A 21,273-nucleotide genomic window follows, 5' to 3' on the forward strand; every position below is an offset into this window, starting at 1 on the left:
AAATGGATTTCAGAGCCGAGGACGAAAGATTGATTAGGAGCACCTCAATGAGAAAGGTTCAAGTCAGGTGAATTTATTGGAGGGTCTCGGGCGGAGACCCAAGAGTTTGGATCAGCTTATGAGAGGCCAGCAGGGTCGGATCCAGTGCAACGCTTGCAAAAACTGCGCAATGAAGTTTCATTCCAAGGGTTTGGATTGTCATTACGTTCGGAATGAGGTGTTACATTATGTTCTCAGGGTGGTGGAGGTATCACAGGAGGAGGTGGTCAGGATTCCTTCAGATGCTTGCAGATATGCTATCTTCGGCCATTTCCGGGGGATATCGGGTATTAGTATCGCATGGAAATTGTGATAAGTTGGATATCGGGTCGGTTTTCTTCTATTGGCTGGGTTAGCAAGGGTTGTCAGATGCCATTCAGCATGTCGATGAATCTTTGAGAGATTTTCAGATGGATGTATCTTGCGGAGCAGATTCCGCGTGTATTGTGATTGCTCTGAGTCATTGTCGGAATCTGTTCAGTGATATGGGTTGCTACGGGTGTAGTAGGTTTGGCCACTTCTTCAGGGATTGCCCATAGGGAGCAACCCCGTTATATTTTCGTTGTGTTCAGGTGGACGACAAGGAGGTCGACTGTCTGACGAACAATGAGGAGCAGTGGGTGCACCTGCTCCAGTCATTTTCGGGGTTGGTTCAAGGGCTTGAACGAGGGAGTTATGACTAGTTTCAGTAGACTTAGTATTTATGTTTGGAAAAGCCATCGGGATTGCCGAGGGAAGAGAGAGTTGTCGCTGAAGTTTGGTTAGACTATCCGTTCGTTGGACTCCGAGATCTGAGCGTGATATCATTTTTAAGCGTTTGAAGTCATTAATGTTGTTGGGATACAAGAAGTGTTAGCTGGATATCAGGTAGTGTGCTGTTTGGGCAGGGATATTTTTGGTATGCTAGCTTGGTAAGCACCGGTCGTCAGCAAGGTGAACATTGGAACGTAATGAGGATTGGGAATCCTTCAATATTCGTGTGCCGAGCGGACTTAGTTGAATCTAAGTAGGGTATAGTGTTGTAAGACTGCGGGGGAGCCGTAGCATTCACTAGTAGTAGGGAGTGTTGTATGACTGCGGGGGGGGGGGGGCATAGCGTTCACGGATTCTCTAAGGTGATTTGGACTAGGGCAGGGTAGTTCGCAGGGTTGTGGGGGAGCCACATATTAGTTAGGATCAGGACCAGAGGTGATTGACTGATCAAGTTATCTGGTGGCAAGCCCGGATGGTTATGGGAATTTAGGATGGAACCAGTAGAGACTGTAGAGCTAAGGGTTGGACCTTGTGATTCAGGATCTTGTGGTCGATTAGTGCATGTTTCTGTAGGGCTACGGCTGGGTAGCCCGGTTATTGGATCTCATAAGAACCTGGTGGTTGGACCATGTGCGAGACTGGAAGTCTCAGGGAATCGGCTAAGGGTATTTATTAATCGGTCGAGTAAAGGATGACAGGAAGTCATGGTACATTATGCAAGTGCCGATTCGAGGATCTCTGGATAGGAGCAGGGTAACAATTTGGATTTGGATAGGGACCCGAATCGGAATTTGTGCAAGATTTTGTTTCAGTAAGATGGGATGTGGGTTATCTATATGCTAAGGGCATCGAGGGCAGAATTCCAGGGTGATGAACGGGTTGGTTTGATGGTAGTTTAAGCCATTGTGATGTGTCTCGGGTCGCTCTATCCGTAATGGAGCCACGACATGTCGGAATCAGGAAACGATAGGTCGAAGGAGACCGGGTATGATGTAAGATTACAGTTATTCTGGTGATATTTACCTTTTTGCGTTGGATTCGGTGGCGACAGTTTGTCTGCCTATCACGATCGGATGGATCAAATGGATTGAAGGAGATAGGGAAGTTATGGTTAGACGAGGTATCCTTTGAAGGTCGTAGGGGACTGCCGCGTGTGTCTTTGGCTCAGCAATCAGGTAGGTGTCTGGTGTTCCGGACAGTTGGCAGACAGGTTGGGACCAGGGAGGTCCCCGGTTGTTCTTCAGGAAAGCAGCCATGTGGCAGCAAGAGGAGTAGGAGCGATTTCGGTGATTTGGGGTCTGTGTGTGGAATTGCTGGTTATTCGGTAGTCGCAGTTGATCGGTGATTTTGTTCTGTAGGAAGCCTCAAGGTATTACGAGTGGGAAGTATTATATCTAAATTGGTTTCTTGTGAAATCAGTTCGATGATGATTGGATGTGGGCAGTCTGTCAGGGAGACAGACCATATCGAGACTTCAGATTTCAGATGGAGCAGATGTGATCAGGTTGCAAGGAATTCGTTCATCTCCAGGTTCTAGAACCCCACGAGGATTGGTTTCAGTTGCATTGGGTACGCTGTGGTATTCACAGGTTTGTGGCGGTGTTGCTCAGGTTGTCTGGTATGTCGGGGATGGTGATGCATGATTTCGAGGACGAAATCTAATTTAAGTGGGGGAGAGATGTAACTCTCTATTCTGAATTGACTCCTAGTTTGAGGCTGTGGCTCGAAGGTCGGTCATTATAAGGATTATGACTATTAGGAAGGTAAGATCTAGGCACATTTCAGTGCGGGTGATGTATTAGAAGTGGCCCGAGTGTTCGGTTCGTGTTTTAGAGCCTAGGGGTTTTTCGGTAAAGTGGCTATTCAGACTTTTGTGGAAAATGGATTTTTGTTCGTAAGGTCTTAAGAAAGGGTTGGTTTGTTAGAAGTGTAGGGCTTCTTGTCACCTTTCCGTGGATATAAGGATCGTCAGAATCAGGCTTATAACGAAGAAGTTATCGCCTTCGGAAGTTTCGTGGTTTTCAGGCTTAGCCGAGTTCACGGGGCGTACACAAAGTGTACGCGGGGCGTACTAGCGATGAAGGTAGTACACTGGGCGTACCTTGGAGTACACTGGGCGTACTGACCAGGAGAGTCACAAATGTTCATTGGAGTACGCTGGGCGTACCATATGTACACTGGACGTACTCCATTCAGATCAGGACCCTATTTTAGGGTCTTGGACCCTATTTAAACTCCTTATCTCATAACCTAACCCTAATATCTTCAGCCTCCACCCCTCTAAACCCTAGAGATCGTCATATATCATCCATGGTGGCATTTTGAGCTTATGGAGTCCATTTTTGGGGTGTTTGATCGATTTTCAAGAAGAAGGAGTTTGATGCAAAGATGGGAATCATGAAGGAGCTTATGGATCTGGCTTTTAGGACTCATTCTCAACATGATGAAGGTATAAAGCTTTGAACTTGATCATTCATCTCTTAGATCTACCATTTTTGGGTTTTAGTTCCTTTTTGGTCCCAAGGATGAAGCTTTATGGTTCAAATTCGATTCTTAGACTTGGGGTTGGCACCCTTGATGCTATTTGGGTTCCTAAGACAGAAAGTTGTCATAGGTCTTAATGGGTTCAAGCATGATTTAGGGTCACTTTTATAGAAGTATAATGCCATTTTTGGAGTTTGGGTTTGTTTGGGGCATGCAAAGTCACCAAGTCAGTGACTTTATGGGTTTAGACGTTATGTATAACTCAGATCTGTGTTTTTCACTGGCTGGATTAAGTATTAAGCACTTAATGGATTTTGTGGATGAGCTGTTTGTACGCTGGGCGTACTATGTAGTACGCTGCGCGTACAACCCATTTGCCCAATACGCTAAGCGTACAGAAGATTTACGTTGGGCGTACGCTCTCAGGAGGATTTTTTTCTTAGTGGACTTCGGACCTTTGGGCCCTAGTGGTTTTGGGCCTGGATTTGCTGATTATTAGGCCTGAATGTATCTTTGGGCCGATATGGGAATGGTTGGACCTATTGGGCCGCGTGGCCCAATATAGATGTGGACTTCACATTTGTGGGCCTCGGTTTGGGCCAATTCTTGGATTAGGTTGTTGTGGGCTTTCGTGGGCCAATTGGGGTCAAGATTATTGACTAAGGAGAATATTGGGCTTTAGTATAAGGTCCATTAGAAAGATCCGGGCCCAATTTGGAAAATTGAGCCTTTGATGGTTTTATGGACATTATAATGATGGGCTATTGTTTTGGGTTTGGGCCTTAGTTTTGGATCATATTGCGCCATGGGTAAAATGGTCATTTAACCCCATGCATGGATTAAGTATTATGGTATGGGACCCAATTGCTAATTGGGATATTGATTGGTAGTCACAGCTCGGGAAGCTGGCAAGGCAGCAACTAAGGAATTCATACGGTAAGCTTCTGCAGTGCGAGGTGAGTTTTCTCACCATACCAATGGGTCTAAGGCACCAAGGCCGGCCCATTTTATGTTCTGTGGTACACTAGCTGTAGTAGAGATCTATGGTATGATAGTTAGCTTTATGCTAATTGATATGCTAGTGATTCTATGATATGTGTTATGCTAGTTGTCTTTGTGATACTTGGATGGAAGACCCCGGGGGGAGCCCGTGGCATTGGATGTAAGACCATGTAGGGTAGCCCTTGGCATTCCTAGGTAAATACAATGTGGGGTAGCCCATGGCATTGGATGTAAGACCATGTGGGGTAGCCCATGGCATTCCTAGGTAAAGACCATGTGGGGTAGCCCATGGCATTGGATGTAGGACCATGTGGGTAGCCCATGACATTCCTAGGTAAAGACCATGTGGGGTAGCCCATGGCATCCTTGCAGGTTTATGTATGCATGGCTTATGTGGTATGTGTAGCTTTATATCTAATACTATATGTGTTATGTGGATTTTGTGGGGTATACTCTGGGAAACTCACTAAGCTTCGTGCTTACAGGTTTGTTTATGGTTTCAGGTATCATCGTTCTGGAAAGGAAGGGCTCGGATTGATCGCAGTGCACACACCTATGATTTCCGCAATGAATGATTTTGGGATAAACTCTTATAAACGTTTTACTTATGGATGACTTGAAATGTTTGAGATAAATGGTATCAATGTTTTAGCTATACTAAAAATGAAATTTTTACCCTTGATTTTTGGGTCGTTACAATAAGTGTAACGACGTAAATTTTCAAAACAAATTTTTCATTTTAAAATTACATAATTCTCATAATGTATCTTACAAAAATCTCATTTATTAAATTTGCAATTCACAATTCCACAATTGCTCGGTTAAAATCCAGGATCCTCAAAACGTAGCTCTTTCACTGGTGTGTACAATCAAGCTGGTGCCTTCCCGCGATCCTCTGAGATACCTGAAACACATAACACATAACACGGTAAGCACGAAGCTTAGTGACTTCCCAAAAATACCACATACACATACTAGCCACTCGAAGCTATAACTCTGTAGGACCCTCCAGTCCGTGTGTCTCAGTAGGACCCTCCAGTCCCATGAATCGTTGGACCCTCCAGTCCGGTCTAGATGAAAGCCCTTCCGGTCTCACTGTTTGTTGGACCCTCTGGTCCGGTCTAGTGAGGACCTTCCGGTCTCATGGTTCGTTGGACCCTTTGGTCCGGTCTGGTGAGAACCCTCTGGTCTCGATATTCGTTGGACCCTCCGGTCCGGTCTAGGTATCACATAACATAACATACAACACATATATCACACATAAAATGCATAACTCAAGCAAGCACATAAGACCCTCTGGTCTCACATGGTTACCACTCTAGGTAAAGTATAGTCAGAAAACTCACCTGGCAAGTCAGCAAATAACAGTCTCGTACTCAGAAATCTCGAACTAGCCTCCGCCTATCACGTAGGATAAATATCTCTAATTAATGCTCTATTAATACTCGCCTATTCCAAAGGCTACCCTCTTTCTCTGTCTAACTCTTGAATTGGATAAAAGACCATTCTACCCCTCCATGGTCTCCATTACTCACGTTGACTAAACCCTAAAGTCAACAGAAGTCAAACTCAAGTCAATAGTCCATGTTTGACCTGACTTGTCGAGTGCACTCATGCAACTCATCGAGTCCCCTCTTTTCCTCAGAAGTCTCCAGAAAGTCCAGCTCAGCTCGTCGAGTTGACCCCCAACTCGCCGAGTTATCGCATGATCAAACTCATCGGGACAAACCCTAACCGACTCGTCGAGTCAGGCCATGGACTGGGCGAATCCCTTCGATCAGATTCCTTATTCCAACGATTTATGGCAGATCCATCACCCCAAAAACTAGATCTACCATCATAAGGATCAATTGTCACGTAAAGCTGCAAGCTTTACGTTTAAACATGGCATATATGGCTCATAATGAAAATATAACTCTAACAAGGATGATTAACCACAATAACTCTTATATGGCTAAATAAAGCTATAATCTTTGGACTCTCTGGACCTCACAAAGTCCAGATGTGAAATCTAGACCTCAAAAGGGACCTTATGCATTCAAAGTCCCAACAATGGTGGAAGAAACCCTAATCTTCCATAGCAACAAGATCTAAGCAAAATAACAAGAAAGGTGCAAGGTTTTACCTCTTACTCAAGCCCTTGCATGAAGTTACACCAGATCTACTGATTATCTAGCTTCCTTGTTGGATGATCTCCTCTTCTCCTCATGAGATGCACTAGTCTACTCCAAGTTTTAGCTTCCAAGACTCTCATGGCTCTCTATGCACGTTTAGGGTTTTCTCTCAAGGAAGGGTAGCCGCAAATGAGGCTATAAGTCGCTTTAAATAGGTCCCAAACCCGGGAAATTAGGGTTTCTCTGCCCATCACCTACTCATCGAGTCCCTCCTCTGACTCGTCGAGTCCATTCATTAAATCCACGCGAGCAACTCGATTCGACTCGGCGAGTTGGGCCCTCAACTCGTCGAATCTATCCTTCAATCTCAAGATTAACATACACAATAATATCCCTGAAAATCCAGATGTTACAATAAGACCTCACCAAACGAGTAATAAAGTGGCCACCGGCTATGGGGCTCACAACTCGTGATGTTACCACCCTGCTTCCCAAATAGCTAGCAAGGTGGAATGGAATATTGCAGCAAATAGCTGGAGCAATAACAGACCATAAAAAGAATAAGTTGAGACTTGTAACCTTGTCCCCGTGCTTCTTATGGTTGATGGATAATGTAACCAAGCGATGAAGGAGACGTTGAATTGGAGACCGAATGTGACTCTCTTGTGAGACACCTTAATGGAATGCCCCGTTCACAATTGGGGTCTAAAAGTCATAACCACTCACCCCCGGTGGATAATCGTGCATGGCCGCCCTAAAAATATATCAAAAATTGGAGACCTTGTTTCATCTTGCTCATAAATATTGAATGAACTTACTTACAGTCCTTCAGACCCTGTTCCTAATTTCTTGCCAAAGTATACTGATCCTGTTGTTCAAAATGTTGATCAAATCATTATCTCACAACCTATCTCTGAATATCAGCGTGTCCTATCTAAAGAAGTTGAGCCATCTAATCAGGAAGACTCTGCTTAAAGTAATCCAAATGAAAGTTGCAATCCAATAATTTTTCGAGATCATCTTGAATCTCAAATCATTGGAGATGTAAATTTTGGGGTTCGCACTCGTAGCAGATTCAGCAGCAACTTCTGCATGTTTGTAAATTTTGTCTCAATGATTGAATGAAAGAATGTCGTTGAATCCCTGAAAGAAGCTTACTGGATCAAGGCAATGCAAGATAATCTAAATGAATTTGAAGGTCATCGTGTGTGGAATCTTGTTCCCAGTCCTCAAGGAAAAACTATCATTAACACTCGTTGGGTATACAGGAACAAGATGGATGAAGATAAGATTGCCATAAGAAACAAAGTTATACTTGTGGCTCAAGGTTTTTGTCAGCTGGAAGGGTTATACTATGATGAAACATTTGCTCATGTTTGTAGACTTGAGGCAATTCGAATGTTTCTTGCCTTCGCTTCATTCAAGAACTTCAAAGTCTATCATATGGACGTGAAGACCGCCTTCCTACATGGAGATCTTCAAGAATAAGTTTTTCTAAAGCAACCTACAGGGCTTGAAAGTGACATAGTTTCCAAATCATGTGTATCGTCTTGATAAAGTTGTCTATGTTTTAAAGCAGGTAGCTAGAGCATGGTATGACACAATGGCGAGCTATATTCTTGCAAGTGGATAAAAACAAGGAAAGACATACAACACTTTGTTCATCATGCATTTAGGCTCTCACATCATTCTTGCTCAAGTGTATGTTGATGATATCATTTTCGGATCCACTGATGAAAATATAAGTTCAAAATTCGCAGAGATCATGGCTAAGAAGTTCGAGATGAGTATGATGGGTGAACCGACTTTCCTTTTTAGTTTGCAGGTTAAAGAACTAATTGATGAAATTTTTGTTTATCAAGCTAAATATATTGCAGACATGCTGAAGAAGTATGGTTTCTCTGATTGCAAGCCGACAATGACTTCGATGTCCTCATTAATGTCTATTGGCGTTTATCCAAATGGCGTTAATGTGAATGTAACTCTCTATCGAGGAATGATAGGCTATTTTCTCTATCTTACTACCAGTCACCCTGACATTATGTTTGATACTATATTGTGTGCTCGTTATCAAGACAATCCTAAGGAATCTCATATTCTCGCAGTAAAAAGGATCTTTCACTGCTTAAAGTAAACACCTAATCTTGGGTTATGGTATCCTCGTGATTCTGAGTTCAAGCTGGTAAGATACACTTACTCCGATCATGGTGTATGTGACATTGATCACAAAAGTACTTCATCTAGGGCTCAAACGCTTGGAAATATATTAGTGAACTAGTCCAGCAAGAAGCAGAAATCAGTGGCTTGCTCTACCGCTGAAGCTGAGTATGTAGCCATGGGAAGGTGTTGTGCTCACATTCTATGGATTAAGAATCAGCTATTGGATTAGCATCTAAACTTCTCTAAGACTCCCATTTGTTATGAAAACACAATTTCCATTCAGATGATACAAAATTGTAACATCTCAATTTTCAAGGCCAAAAATTTTGATTTTAAATAAGTAACTTATAAAATCATTTACCAAAAACATTGTCGATAACATATCAATCCATAAAACCATAATAGACATGTATCAACATCATATCCTCAAATAGTAATAAAATCAGAGTACAATCCCATGAATCACATAGGGCGGAAATCTGGTGTGCGTGTGATGTGCAAGTACCGCGCCGGCTCCTTCCCCTTCGCTGAAGAGGTACCTGAAACAAAATTGAAAACTGTAAGCATGAAGATTAGTGAGTTCCCCCATCATACCACATACCATACATAACACATACTGTCAGTCATATCTGGGTGCCCGACCTACCCTGCTGAGCATGTCGGGGTGCTCAACCTTCCCCTGCTAGGTATATCGGGGTGCCTAACCTACCCCTGTCAGACATACCAGGGTGTCCGACCTACCCCTCTGGTTTATCTCAACCGGTTATGGGGACTATTTCACCCCCTACTACTACCATATAAAAGTATAACATAGCATACTGTAACGCCCAATTTTCGAGTCCAAAAAATTTCTTTTTGATTAACTGACTAATAAAAACATTCATAAGAAAATACGGTGAAAGCACGTCATCTCATAAAACAATGCATCATGTCTGAAAACCCAAGTCATAAAGTAATACATATCAAATTACAATCCCAGAAAGCTCCATGCGGAAATCATGTGTGTGTGTGTGATGCGATGCTACGCCGCCGGCTCCTTCCCCTTAGACGAAGAGGTACCTAAAACCAAAACCGAAACCGTAAGCACAAAGCTTAGTCAGTTCCCCCATCATACCACATACCATACAATATCCTCGGTATCTTTCAACCGGTAATCATCGTCGGTATCTTTCAACCGGTAACCATCATCGGTATCTTTCAACCGGTAATCATCATCGGTATCTTTCAACCGGTAATCATCATCGGTATCTTTCAACCGGTAACTGTCATCGGTATCTTTCAACCAGTAACTGGGGACTATTCCACCCCCTACCACTAGCATACAGCAACAAGATATAAACATACAGTCTGGCATATCCGGGTACTGACCTACCCTTTGGTCCTAAGGACCGCTATCAGGGAAACCAATCCCTATCATACACGTAACATGTCATACAAATAAAACTCATGACCAAAGCATATAACCAGACCAAGATAATTATCACAAAGACAATAATCTTCTAAATACTCCTCTTTGGTGGGCCGACATTGTGGCCTTAGACCCACCCCTACTGGAAGGTACTCACCTCGTACGAGCAGCTGCTGATAAGCTGTGCGGGAAACCTCCGTCCACTACTGTTCCGGAAATCCTCTGGCTATAATCCCCACAAATCACTCAGTTAGAAACTGATATCTACTCTTAGGGTAAAATGACCATTTTACCCCTAACCAAGTCCAAGTCAAAGTCAACTACCAGTTGACCCGACTCGCTGAGTTGGGCCGTCAACTCGTCGAGTTCCTCCCCTTTACTCGACCTTATCCACGACTCGAATCGTCGAGTTTGGCAATGACTCGACGAGTTCCCCTTCCTTACGAACATCAATGAACCTTCATCCGACTCGCCGAGTCAGAGGAACACTCGCCGAGTTCACCTTCAACTGATGAACAAGTCCTGACCTTGACTCGCCGAGTTGTATGAACAACTCGTCGAGTTCATCTTCAAACATAACGAGATTGCCTTGGACTCGCCGAGTCTGTTCTAGCACTCGTCGAGTCCCATGAACTTTATGTCAAAAATTAAGTCCAATGCATTGGGTCACTCTTTCTGTCCTAATACAACCCTTCTAACACCCAACTGAGTCCTTTTGACCCTCAACAGATATGGGACTCAAAGCCTTGGACTCGTCGAGTCCCAAGAACGGACTCGCCGAGTCAATAACATCCACACCCTAAATCCTCGATTTTTGATGTACAACACTTGACCAAATGATAGATCGAAGCCCCTAAGCTCGATCCAGCACGTAAAGTTACGAACGTTACATGCATGCATGGGACTTTTGAGCCAAAAAGGCTCTAAAATTGCTCTTATGTTGCATGGGGCCTTCCTTGAGTGCAAAAGCAACCCAAATCTGCCTTGTGACCCCTCTCAAGACTTAGATCTGAAGTCTTGACCCCCAACCATGTTTGCAATCATGGTTGGCTACCCCATATGGCTTAAAAAGCCCTAAATCTTCCCCCAAAAAGGGATCTAACAAACAAGCAAGCAAGGTACAGACTTTATACCTTTCTAAGACTGCAAATGATGAACCAAACTCGAATACTTCAGTATCCTCTTGATCCTTCTATGCTCTTCCTTCTTCCTTGAGGTCAAAACCCACAAAAATCACTCAAAAGCCTTAGATCTTGCACCAAAACACTTAGGGTTTGCTATGGAGGGTTTCTGGGAGCATAAAGGGGTGATGGAGGCTGCATAAGGTTCTTTAAATAGGGTACAAACCCTCAGATTAGGGTTTTGTCCAGTCAGATCCTACTCGTCGAGTCCGGGACCTGACTCGACGAGCCCATCACTTAAATCCCGCGTCTCATCCCGCTTCTACTCGGCGAGTTGGGCCTTCAACTCGCTGAGTCCCAGGCCAAAAATGCAAAATCACTGAAATAAAATACATACCAAGAACCAGGTGCTACAAATCTCCCCCACATATTTTAGACTTCGTCCTCGAAGTCTGCTGCTCGATCCTAGAACAGCTCAGGGTAATGCTCCATCATCTCATCCACCGGCTCCCAAGTCCATTCCGAGCCCTTCCGGTGGTACCATTGCACCTTTACCAGCTCAACCCTCTTGTTCCTCAGATCCTTCGACTTCCGGTCGAGAATCGCTACAGGCCGCTCGATGTAATTCAGGCTGTCATCGACCTGAATATCCTCTAAGGGTACCACTGCCGAGTCGTCCACCAAACATTTCCGTAGCTGGGAGACGTGAAAAGTGCTATGAATCTGACTGAGTTCGGCTGGTAGATCCAATCTATATGCCACCTTGCCCACCCGGGCTATAACCCTGAAGGGTCCAATATACCTGGGACCCAACTTGCCCCACTTCCTGAATCGGATGACGCCCTTCCATGGCGACACCTTCAGGAGAACCATATCCCCGACCTGAAACTCCAGGTCCAATCGGCGCTTGTCGGCATAACTTTTCTCCCGACTTTGAGCGGTCTGAAGCCTGCTCCGAACTTGCTGAATCCTATCTGTCGTCTTGAGCACCACTTCGGTGCTCCCCATGACCCTCTGGCCAACTTCACCCCAACATATCGGGGTTCTGCACTTTCTCCCGTATAACATCTCGAAGGGAGGACGGTCAATACTCGCATGACAGCTATTATTATATGAGAACTCCGCCAACGGCAGGTAGGTATCCCAGCTACCTCCGAAGTCTAAAACATATGCCCGCTGCATATCCTCTAATGTCTGGATGGTCCGCTCGCTCTGACCATCCGTCTGCGGGTGAAAGGCGGTGCTAAAATGCAGACGAGTACCCAGCTCGTCATGAAACTTCTTCCAAAACCTGGAAGTGAACCGCACATCCCTGTCTGAAATCACCGATACTGGCACCCTGTGCCGCGCCACTACCTCCCTGATATAGATGTCGGCCAACCTTTCGGCCGAAATACTTTCTTGAATCGGGATAAAATGGCCGCTCTTGGTCAATCGATCGACGATGACCCAAATCGAATCCACTCCCTGCGCGGTCCTGGGAATCTTTGTGATAAAATCCATCGTAATGTCTTCCAATTTCCACAGCGGGATATCCAACGGCTGCATCTTGTCGTGTGGCCTCTGGTGCTCGGCCTTGACCTTCCTGCAGGTCAAGCACCGCTCCACATACCATGCTACGTCCCGCTTCATGCAGGGCCACCAATAGTCAGGACGAAGATCTCTATACATCTTCGTCGCTCCGGGATGGATAGAAAATCTGGATTTGTGTGCCTCCTCCATCAGGATCTGGCGCACGCCTCCATGATAAGGGAATCACACCCTACGGTGAAGAGTCAATAACCCTCGGCTATCATAGTCGAAGGAGGAAACCTGCCCCACAATCCGCTCGCTCTTCCGATGTTCCTCCTTCATGGCCTCCTGCTGGGCCTCCCGAATCTGTTCTAACAACGGAGTCACCACTGTCATCCTCAGACAGATCTCCCTGATCGGTGCTGCCTTGCGGCTAAGCGCTTAGGCCACCACATTGGCCTTCCCTGGGTGGTAGAGGATCTCACAGTCATAATCCTTTACCACATCAAGCCACCGACGCTGCCTCATATTCAGATTTGGCTGGTCCATGAGATACCTCAGGCTCTTGTGGTCCGTGTAAATCATACAACGAACCCCATAGAGCTAATGACGCCAAATCTTGAGGGCGAACACAACAGCCCCCAGCTCCGAATCATGCGTCGGGTAGTTCGCCTCGTGAGGCTTCAGTTGCCTCGAAGCGTAAGCAATGACATGCCCTCTCTGCATCAATACTGCGCCCAAACCCGAGATGGACGCATCACAGTACACGACGAAATCCTCCATGCCCTCTGGCAGGGCTAAGATTGGCGCCTCGCACAATCTCTGCCTCAATGTCTCGAATGCAGCCTGCTGCTCAAGCCCCCAACGAAAGACCACGGCTTTCCTCGTTAGCCTGGTCAGGGGTACGACTATCTTGGAGAAATCCTGGATGAATCTCTGATAGTAGCTGGCTAATCCTAGGAAACTCCGAATCTCAGATGGAGACCTCGGAACCTCCCATCTCATCACGGCCTCCACTTTGGCCGGATCTACCGAAATCCCGTTCTGGTTGACAAGGTGCCCAAGAAACTGCACCTCGTGCAACTAGAACTCACACTTGGAGAACTTAGCATACAAGTTCTCCCTTCTCAAAGTCTCCAGAACCTCTCGCAGATGCTCCTCATGCTGCTCTCGCGTCTTGGAGTAAACCAAGATATCATCAATAAACACTATCACAGACCGGTCTAATATCGGTCTACACACGCGGTTCATGAGGTCCATGAACGCGGCAGGAGCATTGGTGAGCCCGAAAGGCATCATCACAAACTCATAGTGGCCATAGCGCGTCCGAAACGAAGTCTTCTACACATCCTCCTCTCTGACCCTCATCTGGTGATACCCTGAACGCAGATCAATCTTGGAGAACCAAGACGCTCCCTGTAGTTGGTCAAAGAGGTCATCAATCCTCGGGAGTGGGTAACGGTTCTTCACCGTTACCTTATTCAGCTCCCGAGAATCTATACACATCCGATGCGACCCGCCCTTCTTCTTTACAAACAAAATCGGGGCTCCCCAGGGACAACTACTCGGTCTAATGAATCCCTTGTCTACCAGCTCCTGCAGCTGTGTAGACAACTCCTGCATCTCAGGAGGAGCCAACCGATATGGTGCCTTGGCTATCGAAGCCGCACCAGGGAGTAGGTTGATCCTGAACTCCACCTGTCGCTCCGGAGGTATTCCAGGCAACTCCTTGGGGAATACGTCCGCAAACTCTCGTACTACGGGCACATCGCCCACCGTCGCCCTACCCGCCTCCCGGGTATCCATAACATAGGCGACATAACCTGTGCAACCCTGCTGGAGGTAGCGCCTAGCCCTCGCTGCCGAACATAAAGCTGGTCCTTGTTGTGGGCCTTCGCCCTGAATCACCAGCTCTCCCCCACTAGGGGTCCTAATCCATCTTGACTGCTACGCACAGTCAATCACTGCCCCATTGGGGCTCAGCCAATCCATACTGATAATAACCTTGTTCCCCCGCAAAGGTATGGGAACCAGATCTACCAGATAACGCTCCTCAAACAGCCTTTAAACACAATCCCGGTAGACCTCTGAAGCCCATACCGACCGGTCGTCCGCAATCTCGACCTCTAGAGGGCAATCCAACATGCCCGAAGACTCTGGAAGCTTCTTGCTAAGCGCAAGAGGGACAAATGATCGGGTGGTACCCGAATCAAACAACACCTGAATTGGGATACCGTTCACATGGAACGATCCCAAGCAAGACACATAATATATCAAAATCACAGCGACATAACGTAACAGCATACAAATAAGAAATCATACCCGTCACCACATCGGGTGCAGCGCGTGCCTCCTCGGCTGTCAGCTGAAATGCTCGGCTCCGAACCACTGGAGCCTCCATCTTGGCCTTCCGGCCCTCCACAACCTGTGCTGTCGCTGGAGTCGGCGCCACTGCCGGTGCCGCTGCTGCTGTCAATCTGGGGCAACTAGCCTTTTTATGGCCCTTCTGATTGCAATGAAAGCAAATCAGGTCTGATATCTGAATCGCAGGAGCTGGGGCAGTGCAATCTCTGCCAAAATGCCCAACCTTGCCACACTTATAGCAGCCTGAACCCGGCCCAGTGCGACAAGCTCCCTCGTGTGACCGACCGCATTTCCCACAGCGGTCCCGCCCTGACTGGCCTTTCGGCCTACCATCGGATCCCTTGGGCTTCTTCCCCGAAGACCCCGTCGTCAGCCCCTCCGCTGCCTTCCTCTTCCGGATGTGCTCCAGATCAATCTCCCTCTCCCTAGCCCTGGCAATCATGGAATCCAGGGTAGGGCAAGCTGAGAAACTGACATGCTCCCGGATGTCAGCTCGTAACATATCATGGTAGCGGGTCCTCCTCATGTCTTCATCACCCGCATACTGGGGCACCAGCAATGCCCTCTCCCGGAACTTGGCGGTGATCTCCGCCACAGTCTCCGTAGTCTGTCTCATGTCCAAGAACTCCCTGGCCAGCTGCTGAAGCTCCACAGCTGGCGTAAACTCCGCCCTGAACCGGGTCACAAAATCCGGCCATGTCATAGCCTCAACAGCCGAGGCTCCCAGAGAGTCACCAACCGACTCCCACCAATCTCTGGCCCTGTCTCTCAAGCATCCTGCTGTATACCTCACCTTCGACCCCTCGGGGCAGAAGCTAGTTAACTGTGCAGACTTAATGTCTGGAATCGATCGTCTGGCAGCAATGGGGTCCTTCGCCCCATGGAAATCCGGCGCACCGCTCCCTCGGAAGTCCTTGAAGGACAGTGTGCGCGATCCTGACTGGCTGGTTGCCATGTCACTCCTGAACGCCCTGAGGCGATCCTCCATCAACTCAATGATCCCTTCCTTGATCGACCCAAAGATAACCGGCGTCGCATCAAGGATACCCCTCGTGATCTCGGACGCGATGAACTCGCGTAACCCGTCATCCACATGCTCGGATCCTGCGCCCGAGCCCGATCCTGACCCAGATCCTGAACCTCCTGCTCCATTCCGCGTGACCACCATTCTGAAAATAACATACGAATGTAAGGGTCACATATACTTTCAGAGGTCTCGCACACTTTCCAAGTTTCCAGGTTCCATCTAGGCCCTCCTTGCTTCGAGTACGGGTCCTCTGCTTTCAGTAGTACGGGCCCATACTACCTTCCACATCTACCCGTACTTTCATCAACGATTGCTTCGACTTCACCAAGTCCCTTTTACCGATACCCTTTCCACTGACCTCATTCTAGGCTTTCCTAGGGCACTATCCGACCTACCCTCCGCCATCAGCTGGACTAGGAGTCCCCACCACTTCCCCCTAACTAACTTGCGGATACTATTGCATATCCGTTCCTTAGCTAGTTGAAGGTGGCCAGAACCCCCATAGCACAAAGCAAGCAGCATTCGTGCATTGGGTAACCAAATCAGGCATAACCTACACATGCCATCCTACTGCTAACTAAACAGTCCTAGCATACAGCTCATATAACAGGCATATAAGGCATCCTCCTGGATCCTTAGCCCTAACTAGCATGCAATTCTCAGAATCATATATCAGGCACACAAGGCATCCTCCTATATCCTTAGTCCTATTCTAGCATGCAATTTTCTGAATCAAAATCATATAGCATAACATATCAAGTATGGGTATCTTGGGGAAAACTTACTTGAGCCCGGCCGGTCGCATGCATCACACACTTCGTCTTTCTTAAAATCCTTCCATTTAGATTTTAGAAAACCATTTGTCCTTGTAAAAACCTTTTAGCCCCTCAGTTTGAGTCCAGACACCCCAGAGGGTGTGTCCGAATCCCTCAAACCAGGGCTCTGATACCAACTTGTAACGACCCAATTTTCGAGTCCAAAATTTCTTTTTGATTAACTGACTCATAAAAACATTCATAAGAAAATACTGTGAAAACACGTCATTTCATAAAACAAAGCATCATGTCTGAAAACCCAAGTCATAAAGTAATACATATCAAAGTACAATCCCAGAAACCTCCATGCGGAAATCATGTGTGTGTGTGATGCGATGGTACGCCGCCGGCTCCTTCCCCTTAGACGAAGAGGTACCTGAAACCAAAATCGAAACCGTAAGCATAAAGCTTAGTTAGTTCCCCCATCATACCACATACCATACAATATCCTCGGTATCTTTTAACCGGTAATCATCGTCGGTATCTTTCAACCGGTAACCATCATCGGTATCTTTCAACCGGTAATCATCATCGGTATCTTTCAACTGGTAATCATCATCGGTATCTTTCAAACGGTAATCATCATCGGTATCTTTCAACCGGTAACTGTCATCGGTATCTTTCAACCAATAACTAGGGACTATTCCACCCCTACCACTAGCATACAGCATAAAACATATAAACATACAGTCAGGCATATCCGGGTACTGACCTACCCTTTGGTCCTAGGACCGCTATCAGGGAAACCAATCCCTATCATACACGTAACATGTCATACAAATAAAACTCATGACCAAAGCATGTAACCAGACCAAGATAATTATCACAAAGACAATCATCTTCTAAATACTCCTCTTTCGTGGGCCGGCATTGTGGCCTTAGACCCACCCCTACTGGAAGGTACTCACCTCGTACGAGGAGCTGCTGATAAGCTGTGCGGGAAACCTCCGTCCGCTGCTGTTCCGGAAATCCTCCGGCTCCAATCCCCACAAATCACTCAGTTAGAAACTGATATCTACTCTTAGGGTAAAATGACCATTTTACCCCTAACCAAGTCCAAGTCAAAGTCAACTTCCAGTTGACCCGACTCGCCGAGTTGGGCCGTCAACTCGTCGAGTTCCTCCCCATTACTCGACCTTATCCACAACTCGACTCGTCGAGTTTGGCAATGACTCGACGAGTTCCCCTTCCTTACAAACATCAATGAACCTTCATCCGACTCGCCGAGTCGGACGAACACTCGCCGAGTTCACCTTCAACTGATGAACAAGTCCTGACCTTGACTCGCCGAGTTGTATGAACAACTCGTCGAGTTCATCTTCAAACATAAGGAGATTGCCTTGGACTCGCTGAGTCTGTTCTAGCACTCGTCGAGTCCCATGAACTCCAGGTCTAAAATTAAGTCCAATGCGTTGGGTAGCTCTTTCTATCCTGCTACAACCCTTCTAACACCGAACTGAGTCCTTTTGACCCTCAACAGATATGGGACTCAAAGCCTTTGACTCGTCGAGTCCCAAGAACGGACTTGCCGAGTCGATAACATCCACACCCTAAATCCTCGATTTTTGATGTACAACACTTGACCAAATGATAGATCCAAGCCCCTAAGCTCGATCTAGCACGTAAAGTTACGAACTTTACGTGCATGCATGGGACTTTTGAGCCAAAAAGGCTCTAAAATGGCTCTTATGTTGCATGGGGCCTTCCTTGAGTGCAAAAGCAACCCAAATCTGCCTTGTAACCCCTCCCAAGACTTAGATCCGAAGTCTTGACCCCCAACCATGTTTGCAATCATGGTTGGCTACCCCATATGGCTTAAAAAGCCCTAAATCTTCCCCAAAAAGGGATCTAACAAACAAGCAAGCAAGGTACATACTTTATACCTTTCAAAGACTGCAAATGATGAACCAAACTCGAATCCTTCAGTATCCTCCTGATCCTTCTATGCTCTTCCTTCTTCCTTGAGGTCAAAACCCACAAAAATCACTCAAAAGCCTTAGATCTTGCACCAAAACACTTAGGGTTTGCTATGGAGGGTTTCTGGGAGCATAATGGGGCGATGGAGGCTGCATAAGGTTGTTTAAATAGGGTGCAAACCCTCAGATTAGGGTTTTGTCCAGTCAGAGCCTACTCGTCGAGTCCGGGACCTGACTCGACGAGTCCATCACTTAAATCTCGCGTCTCATCCCGCTTCTACTCGGCGAGTTGGGCCTTCAACTCGCCGAGTCCCAAGCCAAAAATGCAAAATCACTTAAATAAAATACATACCAAGAACCAGGTGCTACACATACTGTCAGGCATACCGGGGTGTCTAACCTACCCCTCGGCTCAAATGTCCAGATATGGGGACTATCCCCCCTACTTTACTAACACATAGCATCATATCATATTATCACGTAATCATAACAGATAGCGACATACCAGATGATTATCACAAATACAATCATCTTAACTATAACTCTTACTAGTGGGTCGGCCTTGGTGCCTTACACCCACTTCTATTGGAAGGTAACTCACCTTGATGTCGTGTAGTGTCTGCACTGTCCTCGGTACGGAAATCAACTCATCTCAACTCCTCAATTCCTACACAACAACCTTTCATGATTACCATTTAATACTCATAACCCCTTACAAGGGTCAACTCAAGTCCAAGTCAAATTCAAGGTCAAAATCCTGGTCAAAGTCCACTTTGGTCAAAGTCAACATCCAGTTGACTCGACTCGCCGAGTTGGTCCACCAACTCGTCGAGTCCCCACTTCCACAAACAGCTAAACCCTCGACTCTACTCGTCAAGTCTAGCAAGAGCTCGATGAGTTCTCCTTCAACCAAAACATTGGGACTTTCTTCAACCGACTCATCGATTTCGTCCTTGAACTCGTCGAGTTCATCTTAATCCGAATGAAGGTGTCTAGTCTATGACTCGCCGAGTTCCACTTGAACTCGTCGAATCCGTCTTCAAGGGATTTGGGACATTGCCTTGAACTCGCCGAGTTAGTTCATACACTCGCTGAGTTCCATGATTTCCAGGTCACTAATGAGCCCAGACGACTGTGTGCTCTTCTATCTTAACACCTGGTCCATTAACAGAAAGGGTTTGATGGGAAGTATGACCCGACTCGCCGAGTCCCATGAACGACTCACCGAGTCCCTCTTTGTCCACAACTATCCAACCGATATCAGTTCATCTTAATGCATTCAAACCATAGATCTGACCTCCTAGGGTCCATATTATATGTAATGTTCCAATCTTGACGTCCATACATGGGGTATTTGGCCCAAATGGCCCTAAAATGGAGTCAACAAGGTGCATGGGGTGCTTATGGCAATAAAGGTGGCACCTTTATGCCATAAGGACCCTCAATGGTTCCAGATCTGAAGTTATACCCTCAATAAACCACAAAATTCCGAGTATGGCCCTTCTAAGGCTTGGAAAAGGTAGAAATGAACCCGAACTAGAGATCTAAGAGATAGATGGTCAAGGTTTCAGCTTTATACCTCAAATGAGCTGGAAATGTGCCAAAACCTCTGGATCTTCTTGCTTCCCCTTGATCTCTCAAGCTTCCTTCTCTTCCTCAAACTTCAAATACACAAAAATGGCACCACAAAGCTCAAGAACACTCAATAAATGATTAGGGTTTCGAGTTAGGGTTTTCTGATAGTGAGAGGGACGATGGAGGCTGGGTTGGGACGAGATAAGTTGTTTAAATAGGGTGCAAACCCAAAATATTAGGGTTTCATCCAGACAGCTTCTACTCGTCGAGTCGGTCCCATGACTCGTCGAGTAGGTCATTAAACTCCCGGATCAAAATCGAGTCTACTCGAAGAGTGGGGCCTCCAACTCGCCGAGTTCCAGAACAAAACACTAAATTACTCGAATTTAAATACGTACCAGGAATCGGGTACTAAAAATCTCCCCCACTTATTTTAGACTTCATCCTCGAAGTCTGCTGCTAAATCCGGAAAAAGCTCGGGGTAGTTCTCCCTCATCTCGTCTTCCGGCTCCTAAGTCCATTCCGAGCCGTTGCGGTGCTGCCATTGCACCTTCACCAGCTCGATCCTCTTTTTCCTCTGATTCTTCGACTTCCTGTCGAGGATAGCTAATGTCCGCTCGATGTAGTTCAGGCTGTCATCCACCTGAATATCCTCTAGGGGCACCGCTGCTGAATTGTCTACCAGTCACTTCCGTAGTTGGGAGACGTGAAAGGTGCTGTAAATCTGGCTAAGTTCGGCTGGCAGGTCCAGCCTATACGCCACTTTGCCCACCTAGGTTGTAACCCTAAAAGGTCCAATGTATCTGAGGCCTAACTTGCGCCGCTTCCTGAATCGGATGACACCTTTCCAAGGTAACACCTTCAGGAGGACCATATCCCCGACCTGGAACTCCAGGTCCCAACGGCGCTCGTCGGCATAACTTTTTTGCCGACTCTGAGCAGTCTGAAGCCTGCTCCAAACCTGTTGAATCCTCTCCGTTGTC

General features: G+C 46.5%; 1 protein-coding gene across 1 annotated transcript; it reads left to right on the forward strand.

Annotated features, from left to right (window-relative positions):
* The first annotated feature begins 7,562 nt into the window (after positions 1 to 7,562).
* Positions 7,563 to 7,880, forward strand: LOC145128707 (putative mitochondrial protein AtMg00820). Its single transcript, XM_079063516.1, has one exon. The coding sequence runs from the start codon at positions 7,563 to 7,565 to the stop codon at positions 7,878 to 7,880; it is 318 nt and encodes a 105-aa protein (XP_078919642.1).
* Positions 7,881 to 21,273: the final 13,393 nt, after the last annotated feature.

Source organism: Lactuca virosa, chromosome 1 (assembly GCF_052849685.1).
Source record: "Lactuca virosa cultivar CGN04683 chromosome 1, Lactuca_virosa_CGN04683_v6, whole genome shotgun sequence".
In the NCBI taxonomy this organism is placed as follows: Eukaryota; Viridiplantae; Streptophyta; class Magnoliopsida; order Asterales; family Asteraceae; genus Lactuca; species Lactuca virosa.